General features: G+C 32.7%; 1 protein-coding gene across 5 annotated transcripts in view; it reads left to right on the top strand.

The window, feature by feature from the left end:
• The window catches only part of CSMD3 (CUB and Sushi multiple domains 3), a 1218504-nt gene that overhangs the window by 817452 nt on the left and 379771 nt on the right, over nucleotides 1-21281 (top strand). For all 5 annotated transcript variants that reach the window (XM_057497816.1, XM_036876426.2, XM_057497817.1 and 2 more), the window contains 4 exons: nucleotides 5284-5472; nucleotides 10565-10681; nucleotides 15619-15834; nucleotides 17212-17400. In XM_057497816.1, the coding sequence (XP_057353799.1) occupies nucleotides 5284-5472; nucleotides 10565-10681; nucleotides 15619-15834; nucleotides 17212-17400 (711 nt within the window). The remainder of the gene's footprint in view (nucleotides 1-5283; nucleotides 5473-10564; nucleotides 10682-15618; nucleotides 15835-17211; nucleotides 17401-21281) is intronic.

Genomic DNA, 21281 nt, shown 5'->3' on the forward strand with positions numbered 1-21281 from the left:
GTTTGCTAGGGATGTTTATAGCGAAGTCAAGGGTTATGCTGAGATAGACTTGCAGAACACTCAGACATTCCAGGCCAAGTTGCTCCTGGCCTTTTGACCTTTAACTGATCTCACTGAAGGTGTCTGTATTCCTAGTCTGGTATCTTTACCCTAGAGAATTAGTGTGACTTTGACTTTGCATAATGCTGATCACAGAGTTTCAATAGGGATTTTACATTGTTACATTGCTTTGACTGTAAATATCCTGCCTTGATTTTTCTGGAGGCCCTCACCCTACTCTGACTACACCCACGGTCCCTGTCTCATGTGCACTTATTTTTATTTGGAAATGCATTGCCATGTATCTTTGCATGAAAAGCAGTTTTGGTGAATAGATCTAACAGCACATTTAAGAGGGTTGCTGCAAGATATCTTACATCAAGTGAGATATTATTCACTTATTTTCATATTCAAGTCTCCTCCCTCCCACTTCAAGAAAATATTTTTGCATTTGAAATTTATAACTCTGTTTTCCATGTTGGGTGTGTCTCTTCAGGAGTTCTGGTCAGTGGACTCATGTGTTTTTAAAATCATAATAATACATATTCATTGCTTTTTTCTTTTTAATCTTATGCACAATATCATTTAATAGTTAATTTCCCTTTATTGAGAGTTTTATATGGAAGTATATTTCCTAAACATTATTGTAAAATGCAACAGGAGGTTAACGCATACTTAGGGATTCAAATGAACTGAGGACCTTAATTGAGATCTTCTGATTAATATTTATTGATTGAAGATGAGTCAGACTAGAGCCATTTTTTGAAATTATTTCAAAATTAATTCTTACTAGCAGTTAATTTGTATCAAGATGCCACAATAGGCAAATACCTTTTGTCTTAGTCCATTGCAGTGTCCCTTGACCAATGAATCACATTCAATCCCACTCCCACTAAGGTATATGGTCTTTATGTGTGTCAGACACAGAATTATTTTAAGGATTAAATGAAACCACATATGCAGTGTTATTAAAAGGCCTAACATACAGTAAGTGCTCAGTAAATGATAGCTCTTGTCTTTTTCCTATACAAACTAATCAGATGAGGAATAAGAATGAGAATTCAAGCTCAAATGTGTTCCTCAGTTGTATATGAAGAAATTATTAATAACACTTGCTAAAGATAGAAAAGCACACTTTTGCTACAGTGGACTTTTGTATTAGGGGAGAGAGATTGAGCTCAACTCTGACTACAAGAATGAATTTATAGCCAAGGAACAGGGTAAGGATCAGTGGATAGAAAATTACTAAGAGGGAACATTAGGGGCAGGGGGATTCTGACTAAACCTGTTATATAGGATTTTTTCTGAAAGTAGTCAGGGTGATAAGATACTAAGGGTGGGGATGAGAAATTTGATCAGATATCAAAGGGAGGGGAATTTTCAGTAAACTGACCCAATTGGAAACTGGAATAAATGAGCCCAGACAGAGTCCAGGCTGAGACCTAGTCAAAAGGAGGAACATTAGGAGCCTAACTAAAGTTTTGTCAAGGCAAGGAGTCCTTGTCAGTCAGCTAGTTTGTGGCCTGTAGGCCTTTAGTGACATAGTTCAAGTACAAGTTATTAGTCATAGCTAATGCCTGAAAAGGCAGAGTGGAGGCTATGAAATAGGAGAGTCTGAGGTTGATGAGAGACATGCTGGATGTTGGTTTTGGTCAAATTTGGCCAGGAGGCAGGTAAATTTCCATTTGAATTAGTTTTTATGAGATTACTTTATCTCATTCTGTTCTGTCTAGTCGTGTGTTTACTTATTGTTGTGAAATAATCCCTAATTTCACAAATCCTTTCTTATCAGGGAAACCAGCAAACAAACCTTTTTTTTGTTTTCACTTTCTTAACAAGTTTACCAAACTTAAGGTAACCAAACTATCAACTATGTTTTTTAAATGAACCATTCACAAACCTCAAAAGCAGTAGAGTAAAACTTTAATTATTCCAATTAAACCTTAATATATATATATGTAGATATATATATATATATATATATATATATCTACATATATATATGTAGATATATATATATATTTGGTGTTCATGAATTTCTATTTTTAAATATTAAATCAGTTAGAAGAAAACTCAGCTCCTCCAGGGGACCAAAAATCTATGGGAAGGAATTTTTGCAATACTACCACTACTTGCATTCCAGACTTCCGTTTTATTTCCTCTGCTGGGACATTTTTTTACCTCACTCTATCTGTCTCACAAAACAGAGAGATTGCAAAAACTATAACAATAGGGTAAGACTATTTGTAGTTTCCAAAACATATTAAAATAATAGTAGCATAGCATAGACTTTAGGAACATAGCCCATTTTTTTATTTTAGTCTAGTTTTTCCAAGGAAAAATCACTTCTATTTATTATGTTGTTATATCTTGAAATATAATTAAGTATTCTTGGATATCTAAGTGTTATATGAAGTGATACAATTACAAATGGGTACAGGACAAATCTATAGACAAATACACCCATTCCCAAAGACATATTTTTCATTTGCATGTATAAATATTCTTTTTCCTACTATGGAAAATGGTAGTTATCTAAAAGAATGCACAGTGTAAATAACAGTTGCTATATTTAAAGTCAATAGATAAATGAGTGGGTAGAGAAGCTAAAATTTAAAATGTTTAAATATTTTTTATTAAACAGAATAAACAAATCTCAAAAACTGTTTTGAGATCTTATTTTCAAAAAAACAAGTTCTCTAAAATAAGAAAAATGAGAAAATGTTAATGTCATTTATAATGCCAACATGAACTTCTGAAAATTTCATACACTATCAAAATTTAAAGATCATCTTAAACCATTTAACTACCAATTACATTGTAATTTTATTGCTTTTTTGTTTTTTATATATTTACTTATTTTATTAAAGTATAGTTGATACTCGGTATTGGTTTCAAGTATGCAATACAGTGGTTCAACAGTTACACACATTATTAAATCCTCACCCCAACACACATTTTTAAATCCTCACCCCAAGTAGTGCAGTACTGTCAACATAGAAAGATGTTACCACTACATTGTAATTTTAATGACAAAATTTAAGAATCATCTAAAGCCATTTAATTACCAATTACATTGTAATTGTAATAACTGTTTTTTAGTAAATTATACTATCTGTCTATCATGATCTTTCTCATTTTCTCAATTTTGCAACATTTCCATTGCCTTAATTAATTAGCTTGTTAATCAATATTATGAGGATTATGAAATAGTTCTTTACATTTATTCTGTGACTGCTAGATGTAAACAGTACAGTGAGGGACATAAAAGAAATACATCATCTTACCTCATCCTTCAGTTGGAGAACAAGAAGGACAAATGAAATAGTTAACCTTGTATTATTCACTGACCTGTCCTCTGAATAATTTGAAACCATTAAAATCACTCTGGATAATTACCTTTGTTTGATTTTCCTTTTTTCCATATTTCCTTTTCCAGTGTATCCATAATTTACATTGTACATGACTTCTTCAAATCTCCATTTCCCTGATTTCTTAAGATTTCTCTACTGTAAAGGAGTTTTGGATAGAGGAAAGCTATATATTAGCTGGATCATTAGGAAGAAGAGGGAATCTGAGATGATCTATTAAAGATTTAGATTTGTTAAGGGGACAATTGATAATTCATGGCAGAGAAATAAGGCATAAAACCAGTAAGTAGACTTACATGAATGGGAAATAATGGAAATTCAGAAGAGTAGAGTTGAATATGGAAGTCTTAAATTTCAGGGTACTGACTTTGAACTTAGGACCATTTAGTAGTAAGGTACAGAAGCAAAGAAATAGCATATCTTCAGGATATATATGTCTAAAATTATATATAGAATAGATGGAGATGAAGGATACTTTAAGAGAGGCCAGACATTATTGTTTGTCTTACTGACCTGGAGTAATGAAGGCTTTGGGTAGGGTAAGAGAAGTAATAAATGACTTTATTCTATTCATTGGGGGTGGATTTCAGACACATTTTGTGGAGGAAAAAAATACTGGATTTAAAGATGAATGAGGATTTTAAAGTCTTGGGTGCCTAGAATAATAATGGCCACATTGAGAAGAGGAATATAGCAGGTAAAGTAACTGTGTTGAAGATAAAATTGTCTGTTGTATTTTGGTTTCTCATTAAAAACAACAGCATTTATATGAAATGAATATGCTTAATAAATACACTTAAAATATACAATTTTCCTCTTTAAAATTGAACTTTTATTTAATTTTAGCATTTTGTTTAGCTTCATTTTAAACTTGGGTGACTAATACAAATAAATGTTTTCTCGTGTGAATGTGATTTAATATGATGTATAACTTTGAAAGTGCCAATTACTGTATTTTTAGAATTCGAAAATAGTTGTTATTCAATGTTTAAATTTCCTATTTGGAAAATAAAAATTATTTATTTTATCTTATACCCAATTTCTCATCTGGGGGCATTTTTGTTCCCTAGGGAACATTTGGCAATATCCGGAGATATGGTATGGTATGGTCTCAGGTAGGGATTGTAAGTCACAAGGAAGATTATCATCAGGAGACAGCGAAGTGTACTACAGACTATTTGAAACACTGACAAGTAGCCACCAGAGCAGATGCACTGTTTTACTTAGAAACATACTGGCATTCATATTTTCATATATTGCAAAATGCCTCTACTTTCCTGTTTATATATATTTTATATCAGAATGATAAGCCTCAAATTAAAACATTGATAAGACTTTAAAAATAAATTATAAATATTAAGTATAATATTGGTTATGAACAGAGTCAGAGTATCCTAAATAATCAAATAGAGTCTTAAAGATAAAACCAAATTCACAGGTTTCTTTTAATGACTAAGTGAAGCAAATCTTGCATAATTTTTAGAGTTGAAATATAATAAGCTCAAGAAACTTAGCTACTGCTACAATTATTATTGTATAATTATAAATAGCATAGTATGTAATGTAACTATATTATTTATCATTATATATAAAATATATATATCATTATATATATAATTTATAACAATACAAAAATTTGTAGATAATTGTACATTTTCATCAAGTTCTTATATAACTGAATGAACTGAATTTGGTCTTTGTTGGGTAGGAGATGTCCAAATGAATTGTTAAAGAAATCGCTGGTTATTTAAATAAAGCTATGAGAACATTAACATTTGTGAAAATCATCATTTGCAATTGTTTAAAAATTAAGAATCAATTTGAGCAAATCTGGTTCCCATCAAACTTTTTGCCCCCACCCTTTGTTTTCCAGGTGTCACGGTGAACACCTATTCATGCTTGGACCCTGGCATACCTGTGCACGGCCGCCGCTATGGCCATGATTTCTCCATCGGATCCACTGTTTCATTTAGTTGTGACCCAGGATACAGGCTGAACCATGAAGAGCCCCTTCTATGTGAAAAAAACCACTGGTGGAGTCATCCACTCCCAACTTGTGATGGTAAGAACTCATTCAATATGCAAAGTAAGCTGACCCATAAACCAAAAATAAAACAGTCTTTATAAAATGTGGGGCTGAACATAACAACAAATGACCTCCATTCTAAAATTTTTCTGCAGAGACAACTAATCTAAATTTCTTGGGGTAAAGGGAGAAACAGTGAATAAACATAATTTCTTTCCCTGACCCATTATATAGGCTTGATCGGCCTAGATTGCCTGGATACTCAAGGTAAAGCATGCTCTGCTCTTAGGCACATGAGCTCTTGTGTTGTGTTCACAGCCCCTAACCAGCTGATTGACAAAGCAGACTAGACAGTGAAGTGGTGGTGACAGTAATGACTGCTAACATTTATCGAAGGTTTACCATGTGCTGGCACTACTACAGGTGCTTTACATATATAACTCAATTTATTGTCAAAATAACTCTTTGAGGTAAATGGCATTATGATCATTTAACAGTGAGAAAACAAAGGCAGATAAAGGTTAAGTGCCTTGCCCTCTATCACCCTACTAGTTAACGGCAGACAGTATTGAAAGTCAAACATTCTAGATCCAGATCCTATGCAGAGAACTCCACTGTTACAATGCCTCCTGCCCACATTTTCCACAACAGTAAAGTACTAAAATTATTTAAAATTGAAAGTATAATTATGGATATATTAATATTTCCTTGGGGATGCCAATGTTCATTTTAAGAATTTTGTATAAAGTATACATATAGCCATTTAAGTAGTTTATAGAAACTGTGCCACTTAGAATATGTGACTCTAAAACAGGACATCTCCCTTTTTCCTATCAGTTATGTCATATGGAAAGAGTATTTTGAATCCAATTCTATTTTATGTATACTTAGTTTTCTGAGTAAAGCATGATCCTTTCTAAATTCATTTTGTTTCACTCTTGACCAAAAAACCTTGAACCTGAAGTCAAAAATGGTTCAGTTAGATCCTGCTCTACTTAATAAATCTGAGATCTTATCTTTCACCATGCATTTCTTGAGGGGTCTCTTTACTTTCCCCCTCTTGACCTCAGGTCTGTTCTCCACAGAACAGTTCTTGTCACACAGTTAGTGCTCAATAAGTGTGTGTTGAATGAAATAATGGACAAGCTATACTTTTCACTTTGGAGAATACTTACTGTATTTTGATTTTGCATATATATTTTATTCCCTTTACCTTCATTAATGTTTTTCCTTTTCACTGGAATGTTCCAGCCCTTCCTTCAATGTTCAAAAGCCTGGTCAATCTTTAAGATCATTGACCTGATTATGCTCTGCCAGGTAAAAGCATTTAGGCAAAATCCTGACTTTTCCTAGATCCTGTGGTTCTCTACTTGTTATGCCATTTTTCAGTAATTTATAACCACCTATTGATTCACTAAATCAATATTTGTTAATTATACTGTGTAAGCACTGAAGAAATATTGTTGAGCATGAACAAACACTGTCTGTGTTCTCTTTGAGCTAGTGGTTAGTAGTTATACTCCTTTTCTTCTTTTTCCTTATTGTATTCTTAAAGTCAAGAACCATGTGTTCTCATGTTCCCTTAACACATATTTTTAAAAGACATTTCCTGATACACAGATATTCGATTACAAAAATAATTTTTACTAGCCACTTTGATTAGATCTCACTCTTGCATACCTCTTTAGTCTTTATCCTAGAATGAGACTTGAATGGCTCCCAGAAGTCCAGACAGGAAGGGTCAGGATAGCATTCCTATTTTTTGGCCAACAAGTGTCGAGGGTAATATTAATGTCAAAAGTCAACCCCAAGTAATGTGTTCTGTGTACTGGGAATACAAGATTGCCATAGGCACTAGAGGTAAATTTGAGGTATTTGCCTGGTGTGACTCAACCCTTAAGGAACTAGGTACCATTAACTAACATAACTGCCCTATATTATAGATAGGTAGGAGGACATACATGCTGAATTGCCTAAGACAAATCCTGTTTTCACCCTTTGTCCTGGAAAACCAGTTTCAGGCTTCAAGTAATCCAATTTGTTTGATGAACAATATAGTTATACTTTTATTTGGGGGAAACTTAGCACTAAAGAAACTACATGATTAACTCAGGGTTACCTGCATCATTAGAAGTAGAACCCAAAATTGAAGTGAATGTACTTAAGCTTCATCAGTTTCCTTATTTCTTTTATTTTATTTAAAAAACTCAAGTACAACAATCTTAGATAAGGTTGTACAGTTCAGAGTGGGGAGATCTAGAAATAGGAAAATGACAGATTTGAGACTGAAAACAAACAAAAAAATCATAAAGGGGTTTTTAACAGTTGGCTATTTCCATGCTCCTTTGCAATACTCAAAGCATTTTGATGGAACTGTCTAGAAACGGTCTGTTGTAGTTACAGACTGTCCAGCACTCACATGGTGTGTATCACCACCAAGGGTAAGGTGGAACTTTACAAATCTGGGTGATTACATTCAAGGGCATGGCTTTTTGAGGAGACTTCAAATTCAAATATTTTAAAGCTCTAGTTGAGAATTAATCATGTGATAAAGTAGTGATCACATGTGGCAAAAATCAGGGAAGGAAAAAGCTACTAGCCAAGAGACTGCTTAAGATCATGGACTCTGCACTGCTCGTGGTCTGTTTGCTTTTTCATCTGCAAACTGAAAAAGTAATCACAGTGCTTTTCTTAGAGTTTTGTTGTGGGGATTAATTAATAAAAATAAAAGTCTTCAGAATCATGACAGTCACATTGTAAATTCAAATGAGTGTTTGGTCTTGCTGTTGTTAAGAATTAGTAGTAGTTGCAATCCATCCTAAGTTTTATTAGATGTAAAATAAAGTACATTTATTTTCATATTTTTAGTTTCATGTTTCAAAAGAAAAAAGGAGACCTAAATCATACTCCTTACCCCTTATTTACTGTGAAATTAGGTCTTTTGACTCAGTTCCTTTCAAGGCCTTCATCTGAAATTAATATCCTCAAATAACAGAAATTTCCACTGTGTCATAAAAATGCACTTTGTATTTTGTCTTCTAGTTATAATCAAAATAACTGTATAATGTCTATTAATAATACATTAGTTATTGACCATGACTCAAATATTCTAATATGTTTATGATTACTTAACCTTATTCATTTATCTGCACAATATCCCTTTAACATCCCACCTTCAAACACAGGTATGATGGGTGCAGTTCACAGACAGAAAATCCCCAAGAAATTTCCCAACTACAGGAAGAAGATTTGACAAAGTTCCTGTTATTCAAAAGAATGCCAGTGCACAGAACAGCTTCCCCACTACAACTTGTACACATACCAAATACACACACATGCATCCACAGAAGCACATCTGATGTACTTACTAAAAATTTCACATCTCTCTTTTATGGTACTTTTGTGTTTAATTAATTAACTAATTTAACTCTTTTAATTTTGATCCTTCTGTTTACTGAGTTTTATGTATGAATTATAGGCCTTTCAGGTAGAGACTGTAGGTTTTAATCTAGTAGAGCAGTTTTACTCATCACATTTTATTCAACAAATTCATACCATACTGTATTGGTGGCTTTTTTGTCTGACTCTCTCAGTGGAGAATAAAACGGAATACAGTTTACTAGGAATAAATTGACATGTGAAAATAATAAAACAGTCCTCTGTCAAGAAGTAGAATTAATTACAAAGAAAGTAAAAACAGGTCAACTTTGTACCACCATTATCAGCAAGATATATCAGCAAGGAAATGGTGGTATACCTAGCTCTTAAAATGATCACAGAATCACAATGGGACTTTTGTAAATATTGAAAAAAAAGGAGGTTCAATAAGAATAATTATCAGCAAAGGCCTGTGCAGCCTCTAGACAGGAGCTTAGGATACCAAATCATGCATATTACTGTACTGTCCTGATAATAAGTGAAATTGGAAGAATGTGCTTCTCTTGCTCTCAGGAAGGTAGCCTGTTAAGACAGCTCCAAGAGGGATACCTTATTTTACTTCTGGGTGGAGTAAAAGAAATTACAAAAGGAGTCATTTTTAATTTTGTATGTATATGTAAGTCTAAGCCTGAATGCTTAAATACTTCTAGAAACTGCAAATATTATTTCTAGTCAGATGTGGAATACAACCAGATGGCCTCAACTCTTCTAAGCGTTGCTACTTAGAAGAAATTATGAAAAAGAATAATGCCAAAACCTGCCCTTCTAGTGTCCCAAGGTGGTTTAACAAGAATCTTAGGAGCCAGGTCATATGTTGCATTCACAGTTTTTTCTGCCCTTGCCCATGATAGTTGGCATCTTCAAGTGAACAGAACACAGAGTGAACACCTCTCTGTTTCTACTAGAATATACATTTTTACCTGGCTGTATCTTTGTCTCTTTTAATTTTTAATACTAATAAAATTGTCTGGCATACCATAACCACTGATCTGTTGAATGCAGTAGAAGACATTGTAAACTGCAATTTGTTCTTGAGTAAATGAGCACTGAATTAAGTTTAATTTCTTTGACCTCAGTTCATGAGCATTTATTTATTTTCATTATCTTGGAATATTTACTTAAAATTACATATCCTGTCAAAAATTCCTTTTTATTCATGATATTTCCCAGAGAAATGCAGAAGTACAGAAGCAGCTTTCAAAAATTTTCATAGCTTAGTTCACTGTTTTAGATAGAATTCTTTGAAGAATGATACACATCCCTTTTAGGAATCTAAAATAAATGGTTTTGTAAAGTTAATTCATTTTTTCGAAGCATAATAGAAGAGGGGCTGCTAAGTAATTAATTACTCATGTTTAATTTATGACCAATTTATGCAAATGTTCCTTGTAATTAGAAATGTGTAAGATAACTATGCACATCAAATTCAAGTGTGGAATTTGAGCTACATTCTCTGGGGGCCAGTATTAATTCTCAAGGGCTATTACATGCCTTTTTCTTCTCTAGTGCTTCAATGGATGAAATGACTTCCTAGTACTGAAAGAGGCCTTTACATACTCCTGTTATTACCAGGAAATAGCTTAAGTAAAGAAAATCAGTTTCTGTTTCAAGAGAGGAGAGAAGAGATTTGTTCAGCCTGTGCCTCTTTAACTCTGACTGATCATATGACCGTATTTCTTTGTATTTTCAGCATTATGTGGAGGAGATGTTAGAGGGCCTAGTGGAACAATCTTATCACCTGGTTACCCAGAATTTTATCCAAATTCTCTAAATTGTACATGGACTGTTGATGTAACCCATGGAAAAGGTAATTTGCCTCATGCAATGATAATTGGGCTATCTTCTGAATTTTCATTTCATCTCTATTTTCATTTCATTGTTCTTTACAATGTCATTTTGCATGAGCAAAAACAGATCAGTACTAAAATACACTATTACAGAATTCAATTTAAGTAAATGCAGCAGAACATTACATTTACTTTTCTGTAGTATTATAATGCTCCTATGTTTATTATAATAGTAATATGAGATATTTATTTTCTTTTGATATAGTAAAGTAATGTTATTTGGAATTTTCATGTCAAAAGCTCAAACAGGATGGTTTTTGTCTGTGGTATAGTGGTAAAAGTTTGATTTTAAAAGTTCAAAAGGGAATGTGAAGATGCTCTGAAGTGTTGAGCCAGTTGTAAAGCAAATGGTACATGGTTATATACACTTGTTTTTAAAATGTATGTGATTATGTATTAAATTTTATTCTCCACACAAATTAATAACCATTCTAGGAATATTTGTGTCACAAATATCCTATCAGAATTGCAGATATATCTCACAAAATGGAATGGGAGTTTAAAATAGCTTCCTTATATTATACAGGAAAATGGAGGGCTACATACCACTTGCTATGTAAACAGAGGTTTAATTAAGACTTAAGGTTTTGCATCTTTGCAGGTTGCAAGTGTTAATTAAATCTGCATTAATATGGCAAGAAATGCAGATTTAGATACTTTTAAGAGCCAATAAAATTTGTTCAAAGTACAATTATTCCAAAGTGTAACCAAAGATATGTGAAGGATAATCTCTTAAAGCTGGAGAAATCATCAAGCTAGTATAGTCTAACCTTTCACCCATCATGCCAGTTTCTCTGCAGGGCAAAAACATGATGAACTGTCCTGGTATTTATTCTTACGCTGATGGAAAAAACATATTCCTTGAGAAAAATTTGTATATACTTCTAACTGAAAATTATTTTGTGATTGCTGTCCCTGTTCTGCTCTCTGGAATTAGACAAAAACAAAAACAAAAACAAAAACAAACCAAACCTAATTGCTGCCCAAACCTTAAGTTCCTAAGTACACCAAGTCACTAGTTTGTGACCACCATGTTTGTTACATCTGCCACCTACACATTCCCACTCTTATATCCCAACATTTTCTTCCCAGACTAAATGCTCCCAGTTCCTTCAATTTTTTTACCATTAGCTATTTTTATTGATATCACCATTCTAATCATCTTTCTCTGGATGTGTTCAGTTTATTGCTATCCAGGGAATTAATAGTCTTCTAAAAATGTGTTTTTCCAGAATGAGACACTATATGGCATCATCTAACTCCATGAATTATTTCCATTAATAAAGCCAATATATTTATTTTCATTAACTTTTTTGCTGCTGTGTCATAGTACTAATTCATGAGTTGGTAGTCAACTAATTCATTTCTTTAGATTATTAAGACTTTAAAGTCCAATTCCTAAAATTGTGTGATTGTGCAGTTGGTTATTTTTCTATCTTCACTGCAGACTTTTTTTTTTTAAGTTGATTCTATCAAGGATCAGTGGACCTCTCAAATGCCTTGTAAGGCAAATAGTATAGGTGTTACTTGCATTTTATAGGCAAGAATCTTGAAGTCACTAGAGGTTATTTGTTATACACTCAAAGCCAGAGTGCCTGTGAGTGTGGGACCAAGAAACTGAATCTATAACCAAAGATTCCAAGTCTAGTGCTCTTTTTTTATGAAACCACAAACCTTTGTGCATACATCTATATATTTCAGGTTGTATTTTTCATCAGCACACCCGCTATCCCTGTTTATCTTAGCTTATATCTCTTCTACTAGCTTAACCTTGAATAGATTTTTAATCTTTACCCTGATTCAACAGCCATAGCAGAAGGCAGTGTAGCCTTTTGTATTTCTGCCTATTATATTTCATATTAATTTGGACCCAGAGTTCATGTGAGAAAATTTTGAAGTAACTTACATTACATTTACATTTACATTATACAGTTTGAATTTCCTTAAAAGTCAATATGGCACCCTCAACAGCATGGTTGATGGCATGACTGTAACTAAACCTAGATTTTCATGACATTTTACCTTTAAGCCTGATCTTTTCTGTATGTCTATAAATAACATAAATTGCCTTAATAGGACTTTCTGAATTATCACTTTTATGAGAAAATACTGTGATGTTGATACCAATGACTTTCCCTCATTAGTCCTCAAACCCCATTGCCTGTTAAGATTCTGTGTCTTTGCCTGTCTTCCCCTTTCTTCCTGAAATGTCTATCTTAAAATTGTTCCTCCTCAAACTTCTACTTTTAGAGGTCATTGCCTACAGAAGCCTCTACTAACCCCATGAAATATTAGTTGCTTTTACATTGTTCCTTTATTGACTTACATTAATCACTTTTATAACAGCAGAATGTGTTTGAACTTTTAGTTTATGTATCTTTTCCCTGGTATATCATGAATTATTTGCATTCTTCTAAATATTTATATTCTGTAATACCTAGAATATAGTAGGTTCTTAATATCATTTTCATATTTGGATTAATTGACCTTTTGCAGAACTTTGAAGGTTTTGCATTGTTTCACAATGGTGAAAATAGATTTTATTGCTTGGACCATAATCTGATAAATAAAAGTTCCCTTTTATAAAGTGATTGACTAGGACTGATGACATGAAAAAAAAATAGCTGTCATGTGTGACTGAACAGTAGCATTAGCTAACAGTTACAGAGCACTTCCTCCATGCAAAACACTGTACCAACTTATTCACATGTATTACTTAACTTTCAAGAAAACCATAGTAGAACTACATTTTATAAATGGAGAAAGTGAGTCTCAGAAAGACTATGTAATACTTGACAGTGGGAAAACTAAAAATTCTGCTAGACTGTGGTGCTAATAATCCCACTGTCATATTCATTATATATCAAAACAATCATTTAAAAAATTATATAGATTACATGCATGAGTTTTATCTGTGTCCATCTGCTATCCTATTATCTAGCAAATTTTTCTTAGTTTTATTAAATAACAAAAGTCAAATTCTAATTATTTTGTAAATGTAGATAGCAGTTTATCTAGATGGCAACACACCCTCTCTTTGCCAAATCTCTTCTTCATTCTTGCTTACATCTGGCTAGCATCAATGACCACTTTCACACTGGAGAACATTTCAAAAACTGACTCAATTTCTAGACTTCTTCTAAAAGGCTCTTACGTTCTTGCTCACTATGGAGAGAAAAATACTGTTACATTCTAAAAAAGAGTTTGAAAAATAGTATCATTGTTTATTTCAAATCTTTGCTAAATCAGAGTCACTGACCCATTATGCATTAATAGCTGTGTCTTATCATTGCCTATGTTATACGTTTGTTTTGGTCTCATTTTTTGATCACTTCTTGTTTTTCAAAAACAATGAGGACTCTGGGAATATTTACCATTTGGAAAGAAAAGGTCAATGAATAATGTTAAAGAATGTTACTTATATTCTGGGTTTTTGGATTTCCTTAATCAAATTTTTGGTGATTTTTTTTTTTAAGGTCAAATTTAAAAAAATAATAAAGCATTTCAAGGGAAAGATGAACGTGGTAGTCATCCTTTATTTTATCTGGTACCTTACTGCATTATGAGGTATTTGTGTATGTAATTGTTAGTGTTTAACATGTATTCTAGGCAATGTCATAAAAAATTCACATGATACCACAATGCAGTGCCACACCATATTCACCAGAATGGAACAAATGAAAAATTTTGTTAAATTGTTAAATATTGGTACAGTGCAACAGATATCATGATGGAAATGTATATTGGCACAGACACTTTGTAAAGTAGTATCTATTAAAGCTGAAATATATATGTATTCATTCTGTGACCCAGTAAATCCATTCCTAAATATCTACCCAAAGGAAATAAGCACATATGTGCTTATGTATGTATCTATAAAATACATATATGAATTCTTATAGCAGCTCCATCTGCATTTGTGCTAAAATATAAACTACCTAAATGACCATCAACTAGTGAACAGAAATGTGGTAGTGTACTCAAAAAATTAAATTCTGTACTATATCTCACTAAAAATAAACAAACCATGACCACATGCAAATATGATGAATCACACATACCTAATGTTGAGCAAAAGAACTCAGACCCAAAAGAGTATATGTTACATGAATCCATTATAAAACTATCAAAAACATTTATATAAAGTAGTAAAAATAGCCTATGCTATTAGAAGTTAAGTGAGTGGTCACTTTTGGCAAAGTAAAGTGACTAAAAAGTCTGATGAAGGGAGGGGGTCTCTGAGTGTTGGTAATGCTAAGTCTTTTGATTCAGGGACTATTGGCAAAGATGTATTCATTTTAGAAAATTCAGTGAGTTGAACACTTACATGTGTAATTTTCAGTATGTTATATACACATTGAAGTGTGTGAATAACCAATAAATAAAGAGTCATTATATTAATTTAATGAAAAAACAGTTCCTTCCTATATGTGCTAATATTTCTCTTCTAAGGTAGTTAAATATTCTTGGAAGTTGGGTGCATTGTTCCTAAGCACTGTTTTTATGTGTGTGGAGGAGTGTGCAGAAGGAAATGAAGGGGGCATGAAAAATGTTCACCAGAAAACTGCACTTCTATTATAAACAAATTATTTGAATTTTCTTTGAAAGTTTCAGAAAACTCAGGTGATTTCTTTTTAGGTGTTGCTTTTTAAATTTTTATTTCCAAGCAGTTTCTAAGACATGACTCACTATATCTCTTATAAGGTAGCTGAAAGAAAAAAAAAAAACAAAACCAAAAGGATGACAGGCTTATACTGTGCATTTAGAATGTTTTGTACCAGAGTCTTTCATTTTCAGAGGATTCAATTACAAGGAGAGTCCAGGTTTTAGTTAGTTTGTTAACTCTGTGCTTTACTGTTATACTTTGTAAGTCTAATTTTCCTCTTTTTCTCATTAGGTGTGCAGTTCAACTTTCACACCTTTCATTTGGAAGACCATCATGACTATTTACTGATCACAGAGAATGGTAGTTTCACCCAACCCCTGGCACGCCTGACTGGTTCAGAACTTCCTTCCACAATCAATGCTGGTCTCTACGGAAATTTCAGGGCTCAATTGCGCTTTATTTCAGATTTTTCAATATCATATGAAGGATTCAATATTACATTCTCTGGTATGAAAATAAATTTTTAAAGCCCTTTAGTAACAAAAAATTGAGTTTTTAGAAGTATGATCATAAGTTATGTATGACCAAATAGAAGGGAAATTAACAGAAAAGAAGAAAACAAAGACATATCTGTCAACGAATTTTAAGTTTGAAATACGCTGAAGACTGTGTATAGTAGCATATTAAAGGGGGGTGTTAAACAGAAGCAAAACTAAATTAATTCTCTAAAAATCTACTTGAAGTACATTAATTATATTGTTTTAACTTGTATTCTTAAAGTATTCCTATCAATAAGAGTTCTACTTTCTAGTTGAATGGAATAGTGAGACAAAATTAGTTATTTCCTAATGCAGAAACAAATAAGTAAATCTTATGCCAATTTGCTAATATTAAAATTATAGTATTACATATATATATATACACACACCCACAATTTATATACATATATATAAAATCATACAAATGGTAATAGTCTTGTCCTTCAAGTAATATTCTAATGTTTGCATGAACATACTTGTCTTTTAAAATAAGGTATTCCAATAGTAAATCAGCATTATCAATTGTACCCTGCAATGTTAAAAATATGTCCAAAGAAATTTTTTAAACAACAAAATAATAGTTCATCAACATGAAACAGTTCCTGTTGTTTTCCATTACAATTAAATACTAGGTGTGTGCTCTGTGAATATTTTTAGGTAAGCTTCTTCTTAGGACTTTATATAAATTATTTTTTTGTTTAATCAACTCTACCCTCACACCCTGAAGATTGTTTAGCTGTTCATTTTCATGCTGTTCATTCATTGCTTGGGGAGATTTTCTTATATAAATCTATAATATAACAACTTTCAGTGTGTGGGCAGTTCAGTCACACATAATCCCTTGCATCTGAAGTCACATGTTTTTCAGAATATGGCTTAATGGAACTGCTTGTAAACTAGAGACACAAGAGCCCTTGTCATTTACTACAACCATTAAGTCAAGTGCATCTCAAAAGTGCAAATTATTTAATTCCACATGGTATGTTGTGTTTGAAAAGAATTATTCCATTATTATAAGTCAAAAATCTATGAAATGGGAAATTTTTTAATGCAGAAGTCATAGCTACATTTTCATTTTATCACCCATCTATATTTTATTTCACATATGTAAAATCATACAAATGGTAATAGTCTTGTCCTAATAAAAGCACTTATTAAATTATTAGATCTTTTACAAAAGAAGAAAATAATGTGTGGCATTAGCATGTTTCCATAGTTACACACATAGTCACTTTTTAAATGTGTGACTGGGCCCTAAAAGCATCCAGTTTGCAAACAATAGGAATATACCCTTGAAAGTGACTGCTGTCATTTTTCTTTGTCCTCCTCTCTGCCTTATTTACAGAATATAATCTTGAACCTTGTGAAGATCCTGGAATTCCTCAATATGGTAACCGAATTGGGTTCAGCTTTGGGGTCGGTGACACTCTGACCTTCTCATGCTCATCAGGTTATCGGTTAGAAGGGACATCAGAGATCATCTGTCTTGGTGGCGGCCGACGAGTGTGGAGTGCGCCTCTGCCAAGGTGTGTGGGTACGTGGTCAGCTGCTTTCATTTGCTTGTATGTGTAGTCACTGTCCATGGAGTTGCATGGTTATACACCCTTTGTTTTTATAATCTGTTGAACTTCTTCATTTATTTCACATTACTTATTTCAATTTTTTTTTCCCAGCTAGTAGTCTAGTATATCTCAGTTAACTTTTCAACTGCTCCATTCAAGCAACCATGCTTCTAAATTTGTTTTCAGATGGTGGGGATAACCAATGGATAGACAGATTGATAGATATAGATAGGATCATCGATAGAATTATATTTTGAGAGCTTGCAGAAAAGTACATTCTTGTATTCTATTGATATATGATTTTCTATGACATCTGACTGAAAATATCTTGACAATACTGTATACATAAGAATTAACATTCATTGAAGATGATTACAAGGGAAAATGTCTCAAATAAATAATAGACAGTTAAGGGCTATCAAGGCATGTACTGACTCATTATGTACAATCTATATAGTTAATTTATTATGATACATGAGTTAAGATGGCAATTCAGATTATGTTGTCATATAAGGAATAGCAATAATTAAAGTATTAGAAGTTTGGAGCCACCACCTCAAACTTTGGAAATGAATGTTTGATTTAAAAAAAAAGTCTGTAGAGAAAATGCAGGAGCTTTTCATTGGGATTTAAGTCATTCCCTATTTAAATTAGGAAATAAGGAGGCAAGAATTTCTTCAGGTCATCAACCATTCAGTAGGTAACAGTACTTCTTTCTATGATAGAACAAGATGCAAATGGTCATTTTATAATTATTTCATAAAGCTACTAAAACTCTCAAAAGCACTTAACTTGAACTTGCTGTAGTAGTTAATTTGTCAGTTACAGATCTGTGCATGACATAACATGCTACAAAATCAAGCAAATTATTAAAGATTTGGACTGTGGTTCAAGACTTTGTCCTCTTCTACAGATTCAAAATGCCCCAGAGATGAAAATGACAATGAAGAAGATACCCTCTGTGATGTATTCAATATATTGCCCACTATATAGAATGTGGGAATTCCTGTGAATCCACAAATCAAGTCAAACAATATGATCACCCAGGTTAATGTGGGTCTGAAGACTTTTATAGTGATGGAATTGTTTTCATATCCCCTAAGGTTATATAACACACAAGCTGATGTAACAGATGAAATTTCTTTTTACAATCTCAAGCTTTTTTATAGACATGACACAAACAGTCGCAAAGGCTTGGAGTTGCGAGGTGATGAACAGTCACACTGTAGGAACATCTTTTCCAGGAAGTGACATAGACTGCAGGCTGTTGTTGTTTATCTTGTCACCAGACTTGGAATTCCCCTCTTTACCTGAATTGCCCCCATTTCCATTTTTATTTGGTGTGGATATTTTCAAAGCCCGGTTAATGAGAATCCAGGGAATAGTTCAAGTGAGGACTACTGAGGGCCTGCATTTATATCCTGGTTATTTGATACTGGCTTAATTCACTATTCTAAACTTCATTTTTCTCATCTGCAAAATGGTTACAGCAGCACCTAATTTATTGTTATGAATTAGATATGAGTAATAAAATAAATTAGCCGTGCTCAGATACTTCATACAATCCCTGGAATATAGCAAGGATTCAGAGTTTAGATGTTATTATAACTCTTATTATATTGAGTATAATCTATCTGTCCAGCCCATCAATCTAGTTTGTACAGCTAATTATAGTAAGAAATGAATCTGATTTTATAAAACACTAACATTTATGAGGGTCTGCTAGGCTCTTTCACATATAATTATCTCATGTAATCCCTACTATAATCCTGTTAGTTTTTCTCCCCCATTTTTCATCAGAAGAAACTGAGCCTTAGATATTTTCAATAACGTGTCCAATATAATCAAGGCTGTAAGTGGGAACCATTTGTATACATTCTCTCTCATTCCAAAACCCATTTTTTACCCACTAGATGGTTTTAACTTAAAAAGGTCTAGGGAAAGGTGAATTTTGAAGGATTCTAAGTTACATAAAGTTAGTTAGTATTTTCCTTCAAAGTACCAAATACGTACCAGGCTTTTACACAGGCTGAGAAGAAACTGGCTTATACATTTGTAAGTTTTAGTCCACGTGTATAATAAACTTCAGCAAATGGATTTCTGAAAATCTGACTTGACAAAAATAATTGCTTCAAGTTATATCTTGTTTTGTTAAAGAACTTCTTTGGGAGTAGGTTTATTTGTGCCTAAATTTTTAATGGGAAAAATGAAATAAAATCACCCTGTGGACAAATTTAGAAATAAAATTATTGCCATGGGAATTTTCCCCCCATTTTCAAGTTAGCTGTGCTTGCTTTTAAGCTTATTGAAATTTACAATTAAGTCTACTGACTTTAATAAATTCCACTGTAGGTATATGTTTAAGTTACAAGATGGGAGAAATAGTCCTTCAAATAGAATGAATTTTTTAAAAATTTAGTTATCCAATTTTCTGTAAACTTTTCTTCACTACTTTGCCTATAGTTTAAAACAAATGTGTTTCTTTTTGCATTTTTGGTTCCATATGCATATGTATACATTTATTTTTTTATCTTTTCAAAGTTCACAATCTTTAGTCACATAAAATGCACATTTTTTATAACTCTTTATAAAGAACAGATCCAGTTTTAGCTATGATACTTCACTTGGGTAGTTTTTATTTCTTTTTATATACTTTGTACCTTTCACTTCACGTATCTCTACTGCCAGTTCTCTAGTCCATACTTCAGTCCTCAGGCATTGCCAGCTCCAGAGAAAGCAGAAAGTATATGCTGTACACAGTGGCCAAATTATAAATAGGTTGTATACCAGAAGTTTGCTTCTGTTTTAGTTATTTGGAAGCTAGATGCTCTTTTCCTGGCACAATGTTGGAAATGATGGATACATTCCCAGAGCAAACCATAGATGAGGTTTTAAATTTTACATCAAGTGTGAAACTAATATCAGCATTTCCTAAAATGACTTTTGTGTACATTGGTTGTATAAGAAGGTGTCTGACTCTTTGAACAATAAGACAACTGATAACCAAAACTATTTGGAAACTTACTTTTTTTTTCTTGTTTGTTTTTTCCTTTTTTTGTGTGTTTAAAATTGGTTGGTGTCTTTCAGTTTCTAGTGGCAAAAATCGGTGAAAATGGTCTTAATGCTGGATGTTAGTAGATGAGTAATTAATAACATTTTAATTTAAGCAATTTTCTGAGTAACCTCTGAATTTATGTCTTAAGGCAGTTTTTAGCAAAATACTAAAATATAATAATACCATAATATGTCTTTAATCTGTAAATGATTTTATCATGTAATGTCTCCTTCCATAAATCCACCAATGCTGTAAAAATAGGTTCAGTATAATTATTTATCAGTGAGGATATGTGTCTGTTAAAAAACTCAAGGAGGCACACAAACTTAAGGGCAGAGCCATGACTATCTCAATATTCTGAGTCCCAGGCTTGTGCTGGATTCACAGCAACATGCCACTGTCTTTTACTTTATGTTTCATTAAAATTGGAAGGAAATCTGGTCTAAATTATATTTGTTACATGGCTTCAGAGAACTCCTTATGCTTATTTTATTAAGCCCTAATTTAATCAGTGGAAACTTCTTCAACTATGACCCATTTATTGAAGGTTACTTAAGTGCAGGAAAATTTATAGAGGGAGGAAAAGAATCTTGACAGAAATGAAGGGCGTTAACAGCCACTCAGAAATAGGAATTCTTCTCCCCAAGAAGTGGCCTCCATTGCAGGCACACAGTTCATATTTATACTCCAGCCTTTCCTAACTTGTGTGACCTTTGAGAAGTTTTCAGATTTGTTTCCTGCCAAGTTTTTTCAAATGTAAAATCTAGATAATTACACCCATATCACAAGATAGCTTAC

This window comes from Manis pentadactyla, chromosome 3 (genome assembly GCF_030020395.1).
Source record: "Manis pentadactyla isolate mManPen7 chromosome 3, mManPen7.hap1, whole genome shotgun sequence".
Taxonomy (NCBI): domain Eukaryota; kingdom Metazoa; phylum Chordata; class Mammalia; order Pholidota; family Manidae; genus Manis; species Manis pentadactyla.